Genomic DNA, 15809 nt, shown 5'->3' with positions numbered 1-15809 from the left:
ATAGGACAAAAAGCAGCTGTGACACTTTTATCAGTAAAACTGAGACAATTGATGAATTCTAGACAGAGAATGAGAAGATGGCCACTACAAGGAAATGGGACTTACTGTTCAACGGCATTATGTGCTCCGCTCCGGGATGATGAAAGTTCAGGCCCATGCGTCCTGTTGGAGAAAGAAAAGAAAAAAAGATTTTACAAAAGAGGGACAACATGGGAAACGGTGATGAAAGCCTCCTTGTTGACATGCATTACATTTCCATTCTACCGTCGGCAATGGAGAAAGCGTCAGCCGTGAAATGATAAACATGAAATGAATAGACGCCAAATGTATGCGATACAATGACACAAAGGACGACCACAGACAGCAGCAAAAGAAAAAGTGGGAAAAAGTGGGAAACATGTATTCCTTTGTTATCACACATCTCATACACACACATGAACACGCAACTATAAGGCTAGAGATTATGTGCGAGTCATCCCATTTGTACAGACAGGTACAAAAAGAAAAATATCGCACTTGAGCCGAGGCAGAAATAGCCTACCTGGTCTCGGCCAAAACACTGCAGTCTCACTGTCGACATCATTTGCAGTGGCAGCCGCAGAGCCACACCCTTGATCCCTAAGCACTTAAAATTAGGGGCCTCTGTCAAAATCCGCCTACACCAGCTATTTTACTCAACACACAGCAGGCAAGCCGCCTACCTAGAGTCATGAAGGACAGACAAGGTGAAGCAACACATTACCTCGGATACACATCAATATTTGACAAATACACAGCCCCTTGTGTGCCCGCGACGTAGACACCGGGGTGGGGGTGGGGCTTAAGGTCAAGGGGGACAACCACGACGGAGATCTTGCCTAGAACATGCTTCTCCATACGCAACGTGGACTTTGAGAGGTCGACCGCCTGCATGTTGCAAGCTACTGTGGTGCAAACAAGAGGACACGTCAAAAGTTTCAAAATGTTGGCCGCAGAAGACAAATAGTGGGGGGGAGGCGTCTTCCCGACTCGTAATCAAGAATGGAACTAGCAGTGAGACCTGGTTGAAAAAAAACAGAGGTTGGGGGGGGCAGTCACCCTGCAGGACCACAGATGTGGATTTCACACTCCTCTCAGCCAGTCAGAATCCAAACAACGTTAGGGCTCGAGGGCAAATGAAGTGCAACAAGCCCATACATTCACATACAAGCGTTTGTTTGAACACGTGGATGTGTGTCACACGGCCTAGTCTCACATTATCTTTGCCCTTTCCAACTGAGGAAACCAGGTGCACCCAACTGAGGGGGGGATCCAGCATTGTGACCTGAAACTGACGGGTTTTTAACTCTTATCATGTGTATCGGTAAACGTGTGGGTGGACTGTTTGTTCGTCCTCCAACCAAATTATAGCAGTCAATGACAGAATCGCTTATAGCTCTAGAGCAGATAGTGCCCCTCGACCTAGTGGCTTTTGGTTGAGCAAAAAAAAAAAAGAGGATCCATAAAATACTCCATTACTAGGACACTCCATTGAATTAGTTTCCAATCAAAGCCGTCTGTAGGAGGGCAAAAGCCACCACAAGCACTGTGGTCTGAGCTTGCCTTTCGGTCAACATTAGTCATTTTGGGTGACAGAGGGGGGACAGTTGTCCTCCTCAAGCCTGAAAATAGCTCTGGGCATGTGCCATCTGCTTCCCCTAGGAGTTGAGTGGCAAGGCCTGAGGGGCCCCGGAGTTGCTGCCGCTGCTCTCCTGGTGACATTTCCTCACAGAGAGTCTGAGCTATTCTCAAGCTGCCCATGATGGTCGTATAGCTGCGCAGCCGCTAGGGAGACACGGCATCCGCTTCCGTACGCGTGGACCCAACAGTACCTCCCCCTTTCCAGGTGGTCTGTCAATTTCCGCAGACTGGACAGGGGGCTCGCCGAACACTTTGGCAGAAATGGGTTGAAGAGTAGAGGACGGATTAGCTGCACATAGCCAGTAGCTGACAATTTAAGATCTGGTGCCCCCGCTGGGGGACACTCTAAAATGGGGCCTTGGAGAGGTTTAGGTGAAGCAGCGAGATTAGGCCGAATGAGGTGAGAAGCAATATCAGCTACCTTAAAAGGGCTGTAAAAAAAACAACATACATCTTTTATCAACGGCTGTCAACAGCTGATGATGTTGAGATTCAACAGTAAAGAAGAAGGCTAAAATATATTAATAATATTACTGCTTTCTTGTCAGTCGGACCATCTTCAATTGTTTGAAAATCTAGTCCATTAACGACTGAGTTGCTGACCAACAACCACATCCATCATTGTGTTGGACACAACGCGTGGTCCTGGTCCTGGTTTTGAGATCTGGGAAAGAAACCAGGATTGGGACCTTTGGACAGACGATCAGAAACTCCTAAGAGCTACATGAGCGCTGCGCCTCTTGTTCCTTAGCAGCTACATTTCCCCTACACTCATGTGACTGATGACCACTAACCTAGTCCCCACCTGAAGCTCTCCTCAACCGCTTCGGTCATGCTTTGCTCCCGCCGTTCCACATTATAGCATGCATTATTATAGCCCCCCCCCCAATAACACCTCTAAGAGAAGATATGAGGGGCGTGTTTGTGTGGAAACGTTAAAACACCTCGGCGGCAGTAAGGTGGCCTAAAGCTGCACTAATTACTGCCAGAGAAACTCTCCGTTACCAACACTACACCAACAGAAAGAAATGGCCAACAATACCGACTGAGGGGCATGTGTTTTCACAGACCACCGACAGATGACTGAATAGATTGAGAGAGTTATTTGTGTGTCTCGGTCTGTCAGAATGGCCTACTTCTTCTCCGTCCATGCCAGCTCCAGCTGAACCCAACAACCCTCGACAAGACAGTTACGATAGGACCAAAGTTACTTTAGCTATCAAGCCATAACATGAAAAACTATTTAAATACATGTGCAGTATGAAACACAACTGGTTAGGGCATATTTCCAGAAGGAAATCCCCAAATATGCCAACCACCCACTGCTATTTAATGTTTTATTAAAGTAATAATAGTAACACTATTAAATAATATAAATATAGGATTTCCAGAATCCAGTTCAGCCAGATTGGCAGTAATAGCAATTGTTTCAATAGTACGGTATTTCATGGCTTGTAAGATTTTGACAGACCATGGTTTTAATAGACAAGTCCAGACTTGTTTTGTTGCCTGGACTGGACTCAGTCATGCTTGCAGGCATCATGCATTTTTCACCATAACAAAACAAAGCACTCTTGACAGTGTAGTTTATTGGAGGCAAGGTGCGATTAACCTTTAACACAGCCAACAAACACATCATCTTATCTCGGTACAGTCATTACCGGCTGTTTAAAGTACAAGGGCTTCCCTCTGACATTGACATCACCGCGGGTGTTCTTAACTACACATTTTGAAAGGTTGAGAGTTCAAGTCCACTTCCTCGACCTTGGCCCAACTACAGTGTTTCAAATATTAATAGATCGATTAATAGCACCACGGCTAAGAGGAAAAATACGTATTTTTGATTCTGGGCTGAACTGTCCCTTTAAAAGGTTGATGGAGTTCTAACAGTTGCACTCATAAACACACAATGAAAATCGTAACTGACGCATGAGTAAGAGCATGTGAGTCAGACCAGCTGAGTCAATGTGTGTGTGTGTGTGTGTGTGTGTGTGTGTGTGTGTGTGTGTGTGTGTGTGTGTGCGTGTGTGTGTGTGTGTGTGTTCAGAGAGAGACTTTGCGGGTGGGGTGGGATCCACGCACAACTTCCATGAGAACTTAATAAGTCACTTTTGAGCACCTCAAAATGGTTAGTGACACCATTGAGGGTGTGTGTGTGTGTGTGTGTGTGTGTGTGTGTGTGTGTGTGTGTGTGTGTGTGTGTGGGCGTGTTGCTGCAAGCTGCAGACACAGCATCATGGGTGAAAGAGTGTGTGATCGGAGACTGCTTATCATGGAATGTCACAGTTGATTTACATGTCAGAAACAATATGGATGTGGCTCTCCTGCGTGTGTGTGACCATATTGTCGGTACCAGCAATGGTGGCTGTTGTCAGACTGCTAGTGTTTTTCCAGGCCATGGGGAGAATCTCTGGTGTGTGTTTTTGTGTGGGGGTGCCTGGCTCTCCACACATGAGCTCAGCTGACCCAGTTCAGGAACTACATGCAGTGTGTGTATGTGTGTGTGTGGCCACAGAAAGAGCCTGTTTGTTCAGACGTCCCCGTGGCCCCTCGCCCAGGACTAAAGAGCTTTTAGAAAGTTTGAGAGGATCGCCAAAATAAAGTGTCTCTCTCACCGACAATACACACACCCATACACACACACACCCTTTGAAGCTGACTCTTCTCAAAACAAGTGCTAAGAAAAGAAACTGGTTGAATCGAGACAGCCTCGCCCTCCTCCCTGTTTTAACAGAGAGAGGGCGGGGGTCACCTCACGCTCTCTCTCCCCACCGATTCATATTTGCATCACAGTACAAGTGCTTTGCTTTCTGTTTAAAAAAAAAACACATACAGGGACTCGTTAAAAAAACACTCAAGGAAAAACAACTATTCCAGTCACAATGAGAAGTATGTGAGAAATGTCTGTAATGGGATGGATGTGGGTGAGACCTGCTCAGTTGGGAATGCAACACTGGGCCTACTGGCTAAATTACTTTGGACTGCTGGGCCTTAATGTGTAATACCACACAATGCTCTCTTGAATCGTCTCGTCTAGGTCAGTTTCAAGTAAGCGTCACTGACCAAGATCTGTGAATTTTTAAGTTTAAACAAAATGGGAGCTTAAAGTCAGAATCTGTTATCTTTACAGTGTAAAATATCCATATTATGTCATGTATATGGTACATATTTTTTTCCTCACTTGTCTTGTCGTTGATCAGGGTTGTAACCCACACTGGAAACTGAGAGTATGATCACCACATCCCCAGTTACAATGCCAGTACCAGTGATACCGATACCAATGTACTTCATTTGATACCATGGAGTACCTTGAGTACTTCATGTGATACCCACAATGTGACTGGAAGTATTTGCTTGTTTGGAAATGCCACGGTACAGATACAAAAAAAGTAGGTATCGTTCAAGAGATTTCGATACTACTAGAAACAAGAAATAGGCCAATGTCATGCGGCTTGAATCATATAAAACAAAATGGCTGTTGGATAACAGGTTAACCTGAACTCACAATTTTAATTTGTTTTGCCACAACTCTTCAATAACTGCTGTCAAATTTGTCAACACTTTTCCTCGACTGTGTCTCTGTCTTTGTCTGTTTCCACTGGGCATTGCAACAAATGACACACATGGATGTCGACTATTGGTACAGTCAGAGAAATAAATAGAGACATTTCTGAACAGATGATTTCTGAAAATGACCAAACTTGACCTGACCTGAACCCAAAGCTTTATACAACAAAACGATTCAGGCCTTTTAGGGTCGGGGAGCAAAACTCTTCCCCGCAAGTAGAGTTTGTTATACATGTTCTGATCTAAATAGACCTCATGAGTTGAGAAGAAAAAAAACACCAGCAGCTATGCTGTTTTGCAGTAGATCACACAGCAGCTCGGCCGGAGAAGCTTCTCGGACGGTGAGCAGGTACACCGGCAGGGCGGTACTGCCTATGCGATCGGCACGTCAGCTCGCTGCAACCACACGCCATCTACGCCATGGCGAGAGGGGTAAACAAGCCCAGAGAGAGCTGCAGCAAAGTGCACCCACGTCCCTGTCGTTCTCCATATCTCTCGCTGTGCTTTGATAAACAATCGCGGGCGGAAGCCCTGCAGGACATTACGACACCTTTCCAGTAAAGTTAGGTCGGGGGCCAGGATTTTTGCCGCAACAATGCATTCTCAGCACGAGATTGGGGAAAACAAGACTACACGTATTACAAAGCTACATGCTCCGCTCATTATGTACCCCTCCCACCAATCTTTCCATTGTTAAGGTGGGAGGACGGGGGAGCATAAAAACCCAACGCTCGACCTGACGGGGCCCGCTCCGGGAGACTTGATCCAGAGTTTTTACAATGGACACGTGACCCGTCCTCCAAAAGCATTGGCTTAGAAGGCCTGGCATACATTTGACGGCCTTAAAAGGGCGTGAAGACAAATTTCTTGTTGTTTTCATGATTTCATAAATCCTCTACACTCACCAGGAGATAAAACAATGCAACATAGGTCTGCTGCTTCACTACGTCTGTGTCAACGTAGCTTAGAAACTAGTTGGATCCTCAAGCACAACTCATGGCACGTCTAAGCCCACAATCACAGGGGAAAATAGGTGTCTGAGTACAATTTCTGAATTATGCTTTCTGGGGATCACGTTATCGAGTAGAAAATGTAAACCACAAATACAGTCATGTTCACGACGTATTCAGTCAACAAAAGCACGAGTCGTGTGGCATTTTCACTCCAATCAGCAGAGAGCAAACAGGCAAAGAAGAAGAAAGGGCAGAAGAAAATGCAATTAGCAAGTAAGACCACCTGAGTGCATATTGCTGCCGGTCTGATCCCACACACACACACGCGCACACGCTTATGGACAATTTTGCAGGTAAGGCTCATAATGTGTATTATTCAAATTTCAAAAAGAACATGATGATCCGTACTGGATTGGTTAAGAGATTGGCAAATAGAGCAAAAGAAAAACAAATGTACCCAGAGATGACATATGCCCATGAAGCAAAAAAAAAAGATACACTGTAAGCATGGACGTATGAATATTCCTGACCTGCAAAATGATTCCTCCATATAATATCAGCGATAGTCATTGGTGGGCCACCGGCAGGGTGTGGTTTACCTTTGTCATGGTCAGTCCTTATCATATCCATTAAGGAATTCTCCAAAGAGTGCAAGCTAAAAGCATCAAAGGGCCGATTCCGGTCCTGCAACACAGCAAAACAGGAAGAGGGTTAGGATTGAAGTCGCCACAGTGCATCGTACACAAGCTAAACACAGGGAAGGACGTACTTGTCTTCCTTAATGGCTGCAAGAGTTAGAACTACTAACCGTTATCAGGAAAAATGTCAATAATATGAACACGATCTCTGATATCACAGCTTAAAGGCAATGAAAGTTATTATGCAATGTGGAATATGAGAAAACAAAAGCAGTGAGAGACAAAATACAATCCCCCCCCTAAAAAAAAAAAAATCACAATCACCGACATAGTGGGGGACAACATGAAAAACCTTGCATGAAGGACACGACCTTCAAGAACTGACACATTTCGCATTGCAGTTACAATTCTGGCTGGTTGCTCACCTTGCTCAAGGGCAGATGTATTGCATGCGCCAACAGCTCCCCATTCTTAGCTAATCCAGATTGATATAAATTAAGGATCTGACACTAGAAGTTACAGGTAAAAGAAGGGGAAATGGCCCTGGGGATGATGATGAATATTGTAAGGGAGATATGAATCTTAACCGTGAGCCTTTTCATGTCACAAAGCTACAAGGACAGCTCCGACAAGATTAAGCCCAGAGGATCCCCTGTCTGTCATGATTAATATCATTTGGTACAGAATTTCTTGACAGAGGGGTAAATTAAATCTTAAAACCGTTACTCCTCAGGCTGTCTCATAATTGGTGAAGTCCTCCTCGCTTTGCGTACGACCCTGTGGCGTTTTAACATTTTGATCGCTCATAAAGGGGACCCGAGAGAGAAGAGCTGTAAAGACCAGTCAACTATTAGATCAATCGATAGAAAAACTATAAAAATGTTGATGATCAATGGTTTAAAATGTAAATGTGACCAAGTGATCAAGACATAATCAATAAAAGGTAATCACGAGTTGAAGCCCCAGATCCAACAAAGATGATCTTCTCCACATGGCAAGCAGGGAGCACCGCTGTCACTTGAGATGCATTTTCACATGGTCATGTTACAAAACCTCTCTAAACCAATTGCCCGATCCCCTTTGAGGTAGATCGGTCCAACTGCGTCCAGAACTGGACCGGTCAATACTACGTCAAACGCGTCAAGAAAAAAAACGGTTTAGACGGCCACCGTGAGTGAATGAGTTCGTGAAAATGTCACGTGGGCCAAAAGGTAAAGCCTGAGAGCCCGTCCGAACCGGCGCTGGAGGCTGCGGCCTTGGCAGCTGTGTCCTGTGTCCGGCTGCCCTGGGGCCACATTGTTTGCACACCACAGCTATTGTTGCCCATTCGGCTGAGCATTCAAAAGCGTTATTCCCTCCACGCTGGGGCCCAACAGCGCCATGTAGATAAAAATCTGCCCACTTGGTACAAACGGTAAACACTTGAAACGCTGAGCTTTTAGTTCCCCCACACCCCCACACACACACACACACCCTTTGCTCTGACACATGTGGACGAGCACAGTGACGGGAGCTTAGTGTAGTCAAGTGACCTAAAGAGATCATATAAGGTCTCGAACAGTCTTTACTGTTTAAACGTCCTATAGTAGTGCGACGTCACTGCGGCTCATCTTGCCTCGTGGCACAGAAACTAGATTGTTTACGAGGAGGGCTCCTGATAAGAAACAGACTGAATACCTGTGTTTAATGAGTAAAGTCTGCTCAGTGAGGCTACGTTTAGGGCCGCCGGATGCAGAGGCCCTTGGCGAATCTATCATCTATTGTGTTCCTCCTCTTCGCAGCAGTCTATTGTGTTTGTGTTTAAACATTAATGCGCGGCCTAGGTCCCATCTGATATCCAGATTACGATTAGGCTCCTGACCTTCAGACGGCATACGACTGTGACTCTCCACCTGTCTGCCTGCCTCTTCACTTCCAACTCCTTGATCTGATGCTGCGATCACGATCACAGAGGACCCCGCGAGTCCTCGTCACTGAAAAACCTCATTCCGAGTCCGGGGGGGAGGGGGAGCTATCTCCCAAGCAGCTCGTGTAACTTTGTGTCTTGAGCGCTCACACGGACACGTTAAGTTGAATTCCGCACATTCCTCTGCCTGCAAAGCGGCGGCGGCGGCTGGCCGCAGGCGAGGGCGAGCACACGTTGGAGCGCATGGGGGACTCGACGTATTGTACTGTGTTTCACCTGGGGGGAGGGGGGGGGTATCCGAAGAATTATTAAATTCACAGTGACAACCAGTGTTTTGGTCACCAGCTGGCCACGTGACGGCTCAGCAATTTGCCAGGGTTTCACTTCAGTGAACGGGACACTTGACATTTGGCCCCCTGACCTTGTGTCCTGGTGATAACTCTTCTCCAATTATGGGTGTAATTGCTAAACAGCTAAGTGTGAATTACAGCCAGGATTGCATCACGGAGGTACCCAGCCCTTCAAAAAAATAGAAGAAGCCATCTCTGTCAAATGGTTATTGCTTGCAGATATACCGATTGTATCAAGTGCTGAAACAACATGGTATAGGCTATATGTCTGATCTTAAAGGAGAGTTAAAATTTACACATAAATGTTAAAGTTAGTTTGTTAAGGAAAGTACAACCTGTCAAAAACAAGTTAATAAAAGGAGACATCATGCTCATTTTCAGGTTTCTACTTGAGCATGTTCACATGCTTTAATTTTCTCTTCATTTCTTTCACACTGTTGGTCTGAATATGCCTTAATTCCACTCTCTGTCTGAAACACTTTGTTTTAGCGCATTTCAATGGAAGTGCGTTCCTACGCAACAGCTTTGAGTCCATGTTTACTCCTTGTCAGTCGACACCATTCACATACACCGTGACCGGAAATGAACTGGGACACATTTGAAATGTTTGAACTACATTTAAAACGGTGAGTCTGTCTTTATATTGTATAGTTGTAACATCACAACCGTATAGAAGTCCTGACGGCTCGTTTAAAGAAGGCACAGTTTCTGTGTATTTTTCTTCAATGTTTGATACTTTCACAGTATGTTTAGATGTGGCCTTAGACCTGCTTTTATAGTTATAGAGAACATAACCCTGACGACATAATTAATCGATCATCAAACTGCTTGTCTTATCCGTCCGACCCAGTGGTATTCAAGTTACAATAATATGCAACGACGAAAAGCACACAATGTTCCCATTTTCAAAGAGGCTGCTCTTTAGTTGACATTTTTTGCTTGACAAAAAAAAGAAGTCAAGATTCACTTTTTTCCCCTTGATTGACCATTTCAGCTCTAATTGGCCTATCTGGGAGCGACGTAGGATAACATGCCCCTTTAACCCTCTCGCTTCATCTGGAAACGCATGGACCGCGCAGTAGATGACTGTACTTCATCCTCCGCTATTTCCCAGAGTTTCACCTCAGTAAACAGACAACTCCATCCAGCATAACACGTGGTCCCTTGACCTTGTCTCCCAGCTGCTGTGAGCTGGCCAGGGCGAGAGAAAACGGATAGAAGCACTCGGCAGACGTGTAATAAAGCCTCAGGAGGCCGGAGTGACACGCACGATCATTATCTCCTCAAAAAGCTGTACGTTTGGAGCCAGTTGGAATTTCACACTGCGCCGGGCCGTGCTTCGTCTGCACATGTAGTCCTCTCTTGCACTAACAGGTTAACATTTCGGCCTCTGCTCTCTCCGTTCTCCTAAGTCTTCGCTTTGATCGGGTGAACAAGTGCTCCTTTTTAAGTAGGCTGGTGACTTAATAGGGGGAGGGCAAGAGTATTCAACTGGTTTATTTTTTCGTGTTGGCTTGTTTGTCAGGCAGCATAACTACACATGAGGGAAAACACATGACTCGCCATGTGAAGAAAAAAAAGTCATACAGTATTGGGACTGTTTGTGTAGTCTACCCTGGGATGGGACATGCCAATGGAGGCAGGATGGTGGACGGAAATACATTTAAACTGATTCTGTATTCAAATAAGAGGGGATCCTTGCCCTTTCATGTATTCAGTGTGTAGGCGTATTGTGCTAAAGTATTGATGGTCACGTTTTGTGATAGGACCCCGACAGTCAAAAGTTTTATTTTGTATTTGGTCTACTGGGAGGAACACGTAACCCATACCATACGTCATACAGCTTTACAGAAGTCTCATATATTCATGTCATTTTGTTGAAACGCGTAACAGGAGCTTATTATTATTATTATTATCTTCTTAATGTAAATGCAAAATATCCGCCCCCCCAACAATGACCTTCCTCAACTTTCCGGGTTGGACACATGAATATATCAATATTATAATGTATAGGAGTCTCAAACCCCGCCCATTATTCGATCACAAGCCAATCAAATGCACGTATGGGTGTTGCCTTCAGGTACCGTCCAAGATCTTGCAATTACAAGGAGAGCGCACATGAACTACCGAGGATGTTGAACATTTTAGTTATAAAGCACGGTAAGCCTAACACATAATTATCATTACCCTTATTACAATTATTATTTGTATTATTAGGAGTAGTAGTACCTATTAGTATTACTATTAGTTAGTGCTTAAAAAAGAATAATGAGCAGAAGTGTTACCCTCGATGTTTGCCATGAATTCTCCACAGACTTAGCGGCTTGTATATTGTATTTCTAAACTGTACAGTCCAGCACACTCCTTCTGACGCTTACTGTGTCGCATTTTATAAAACACACATCACTGAAAAACAAGAAATCCTTCGTGAGTCAGGAAGGAGAGCGGATAATCAAGTGTGCCTTATTAGGTCCCGTCAGTGTGAATTTAGAAGGTTACGAGGAGCACCTGAATGTGCCACGCGTCCTTTAAACCCCACAGAGTGAGCTGGCAGGAGATCATTTAACCATTTCTTGTAATGTGCAGTGCACAGCGAATAATTATGTGGGATGACTCGGCGCGTCTGTCTTTGAAATGCGTTAAAAACAACAACAAAAAACACAGTATCGATCGATGCGTGTTGCTTCAAGAACTCGATGTCTCATTTCGATTTCTTTGACCTCCGCCGAATACAAGCCGGATGACAGACGCTGACCGCCACCGGCAGCTGATCGCTGAATTATCGAAATCAATTCAATGAATATAGCCTCTGAAGTGGCGTTCTAAGGCCTATCACCACTGTGTGTGGAAAAAAACAGCAACATTGTCGGCTATGACAAACTGACAATGTATGATTCATGCGATAACATTATTTGTTCCCCCCCAGTTGACTATGACAGGCCCAATCCCTATGATATATGGACCAATGAATGAGTGCTACTGATGAGTTCAGGGTGACCTTAAGGATAGCCTATACTTTGTCGGCCTTCTTCCCCCCTCAGAAAGTTTCTTTATTATATATCTGACTAGAATTTTTTAAAACAACGGGTCGACCAAAAGTGTAAAACTGACAACATGTCAAAAGGGTCAACATTTCTTTCTTAATGACAGGCTGAAGCAATAGAAGTATAGGCCCAAATAAACCCTGCTCATAGAAATGGAAGGTTCTTTACCTGGAAAGGCAGTATGTTGTTGCTGTTGTCAGTCCTGAAGGCGCTGTCATCCATCCAGGGCTTGGGACCGAGGGGACCCGGTCTGGGGAATTTGGGTGGAGCGATCACATTGCTGGTGTAGGGCTTCTTCATAGGCGAGATGGGGTTCATGGAGGACGGCACCCCGACCCCGACCGCTCGGCGCTGGTCCCGGCCCGCCTGCAGCCCGCTCCAGGGGTTGGAGGCAGTGCTCCACGCGGCGTTCTGGTGATTATTCCAAGCGGACGACGACGCAGAAGAAGAAGACGACGACGAAGACGAGGACCCTTTGCTGTTATTCATGATGGTCTGATAAGCGTTTCTCTGGGGAAAGGGCCCTTGGCTTGGGCTGACAGGGGATCTCCTCTGCTGGGGCTGCTGCTGCTGCTGCTGCTGCTGCTGCTGCTGCTGGGCTTGCTGTTGATGCTGCTGCTGGCTCTGGGGAGCCAGACCGATCTGCGGCGAGAAATTACCCCCGAAGACCGGGTTGACGTGGTGGGGGAAATTCTGGAAAAGCATCGTCCCGTTCACCGAGGGTATTCCCTGGAAAAAGCTGTCATCCACGGCGTTTGTGGTCCCCGTGGACCAAGTGCTCCCATAAGAGGAGGACGGCGAGGAAAGGGGCCCGCCGGTCTCCTGCGGCTGGTGGTGGTAGCTCAACCCGGGCAGGATCGGCGACTCCATCGGCACTGTGTCCTTGCTGCTGCTGCCGCTGCTGCTGCTGCCGCTGCTGCTGCTGCTGCTGCTGCTGTTCAGCGCTGACGCCGCTTGGTTGCTCCCGGTCGACGGGCTCTCCGACTCCGATGAAGAAGACGTGGGTTCCGATGACGGGGTCGGGGTGGAGGGAGGGGGGTCTACTTGCGTCGGATCTTGCTGATGGTGAGGCTGGGCTTTGTTTTTGTCCATCAGTAAATCATCCTGCATGGTTTGCTGAGCTGCAACGGGGGGGGGGGGGGGGGGGGGGGGGGGGGAGAGACAGAGACGATGAGTTATTATTTATATTATTATGATTGTTGTCGTCGTTATTTAGGAGCTCGTGCGCCGGGCTGCTGTAGCATCTGATGAAGTGGGACAACTCCGACAAGGGTATGATGTTAAAGGGCAACTGCGACCCGAGAGCGTGATCACCCATTTAGCCGAAAAGAAGAAGAAGGGGAGGAAAACACACTTCCCAAGACTACAACAGAAGGATTCATAAATCCCCACAAAATACACACGGAGCACACGGCTGCGGATATTCACCAGATTTCGCCACGTCTCGTTTTTTCCTTCCACGCAGGAACTCTAGAGCTGCAATGTGAAACTGATTCAGTGTGTGTGCGTGTGTGTGTGTGTGTGTGCTTTGCCCTAGGACCTCCCCTATCATTTACATAAGTCAGTAAATACAGCTGTCCTTCAACAAAGCTAAAAGACAGGTCTACCTTGACCCAGGCACCGTGACACACGCGACCACAGAGCTTTATTGTTTGTTTTCCTCAAACGGAAATGACTTCCACCAAAAGGCACCTTTTTACGCAGTGGAAAGTGACGCGCCTGAAGCATTTAATATGCCGCAAAGATGTCTCATGTACCGGCAAAACCTTTCCCTTATAATAAAGAACGTGTCAGTCTTAGAATATAACAATACAGCACGGCCTACACATCGATAATAGCTTAATGAATAGGTTAAAGTTGGCGTAATTGAGTAATACTCTATACAAAAGTCCATACGGGATCGATGTGATTTATAGGCTGATATATTTTATTATAGCGCAAGAAGAGACTCTGCCCGAGGTCCGCATTGACACATCCACGGGGCATTGCCACGAGACAGAAATATGCATAGGCTTCTTTCATTTGAATAACTTAAAGGGCTGGAACATTCCACGTCCTCTAGTCAAAGTTCGACACCAGGCTGAGGGACATTTCATGCAAAATTTTACTTTGCATTTGAGAGACAACGCCTTGAAAAAAGAAAGCCCTTTGCACACACCCTCGGGTATCACGAGGAGGGCAATTTTGCATTCAGACAGCCACGGTTGCCACATCATTGAAGGCAACAGTGATCACGACAATCTAAAACACAATATGCTTGATCATCTTGGGTCTACGCACACACACCCACACCCACACATAGGACAGAACGCAGCGTCGAACATCCAACGTTAAAATTGGTCTTTAATTAAAAGCCACAATATCTCTCTCATAAGGCTCCACTTTGACTGTCGGGACCTGGCTGCAGGAGGGCTAACACTCACACCGAGGCCGTCACACAACATAAACGCAGTAGTCTGTGGACTTTGAAAATAACACTTCAGATGACATGCCGGATCGTTTACAAGTTGGACTTTAAAGAGCAGTCGCAGATAGCCAGCACTGCACACACAAACACCCCACCAGTTACCCCGTGTTTTCTCCTCCAAGAGCTGCGCTTCCAAGGTCACCAAAGCGGCATAATCGGCAGCCGACAGTGGCGCAACTCACCGGCCCTTTACCACAAACACTGGCTAAATGCAATGCCTATTTTGTCGGGCTGATCGGTATCCTCATTCGATACATTTCCTTAGCTGTCTTGCCTTGAAATCCCCCTTTAATCCATATGTCTCTCCTTCTAAACAAACGACCAAAAAACTCAAAACAACCGCATGCACACATACACACACAGCGTGGTCGCTTCTCTGCCCGGAGGCAATTGGAATTACCTTTATCGTTCACCTTTTGGGGACTCTGTAAATAAAGATATTTCTGTTTGCCTCGGCTGGGTTTAGATATGACAAACGAGCTACCCTTGTGCCGAGATAGTCAGCAGTTGCCTCAACAGCTGATTGACTGCGGCGCATGGATGATGCCGCGGGGACTGTAGGGAGTTGTAGTTTTTCACTCTGCAGAGGCTGAGCAACAAATATGTAGCCTATCTTCTGTATTCATGACTGCTGTGGTAAAAAAAAGAACATCAGTTTCAAAGCTCGAGACAACTCGTTGAAGGAGCAACAATACAGTTGGTGATGGATTATAGTAACAGCGTTTCTCACACACGCCTGCGCACACACGCACGCACGTGCATGGTTTGTGTGTGAGTATTACATATTAATTGATACATTTCGCTGGAAAGCTTGACTTGACATAATAAAAACAAATACTTTTATATTCAGCCAAAGACAAGCAGCGAAGGTGTGGTGCAAATACTTTGTCAGTTATATTGTAGTCCTATTAAAACATCTTACCGCTATTGGATGTGTTCTGTAGCCATATGTGCATCTTCATGATGGCTGTATCTTCAAGAAGCCGTGGCACTCTTTGGCACATCGGCAGGGAGTGGATTCAGAACATTAATTTGATATTTTTTGGTCATAAGAGGGAGGGAAGTGTTATGAAACTACATTTCCCGTTGCGAGTGGAAGGGTGCCCTTTGCGGCGCCGTCCTTGTTTTGATGACGTCGACGCGCACAGCGATCCTATTTGACGTTCAGAGACGGTCAGCTAATGGAATCAGGCGGACACGCCAGTGCGACAACAAACGAGGCCGC

General features: G+C 46.1%; 1 protein-coding gene across 3 annotated transcripts in view; it reads right to left on the bottom strand.

Annotated features, from left to right (window-relative positions):
• Positions 1–15588, bottom strand: part of cpeb3 (cytoplasmic polyadenylation element binding protein 3) — a gene marked incomplete at both ends in the record, with an annotated part of 31415 nt that extends 15827 nt beyond the window's left edge. For 2 of the 3 annotated variants that reach the window (XM_079229345.1, XM_079229344.1), the window contains 4 exons: positions 106–162; positions 6779–6863; positions 12286–13238; positions 15507–15546. In XM_079229345.1, coding sequence (XP_079085471.1) covers positions 106–162; positions 6779–6863; positions 12286–13238; positions 15507–15546 — 1135 coding nt within the window. Of the gene's footprint in view, positions 1–105; positions 163–6709; positions 6864–12285; positions 13239–15506 lie in introns of all 3 variants that reach the window. The other variant, XM_079229343.1, reaches the window with a different exon arrangement.
• Positions 15589–15809: the final 221 nt, after the last annotated feature.

Source organism: Taurulus bubalis (genome assembly GCF_910589615.1).
Source record: "Taurulus bubalis genome assembly, chromosome: 14".
Lineage (NCBI taxonomy): Eukaryota > Metazoa > Chordata > Actinopteri > Perciformes > Cottidae > Taurulus > Taurulus bubalis.
The sequence above is the reverse complement of the archived record's forward strand: the minus strand, read 5'-3'. Positions and strand labels throughout refer to the sequence as shown.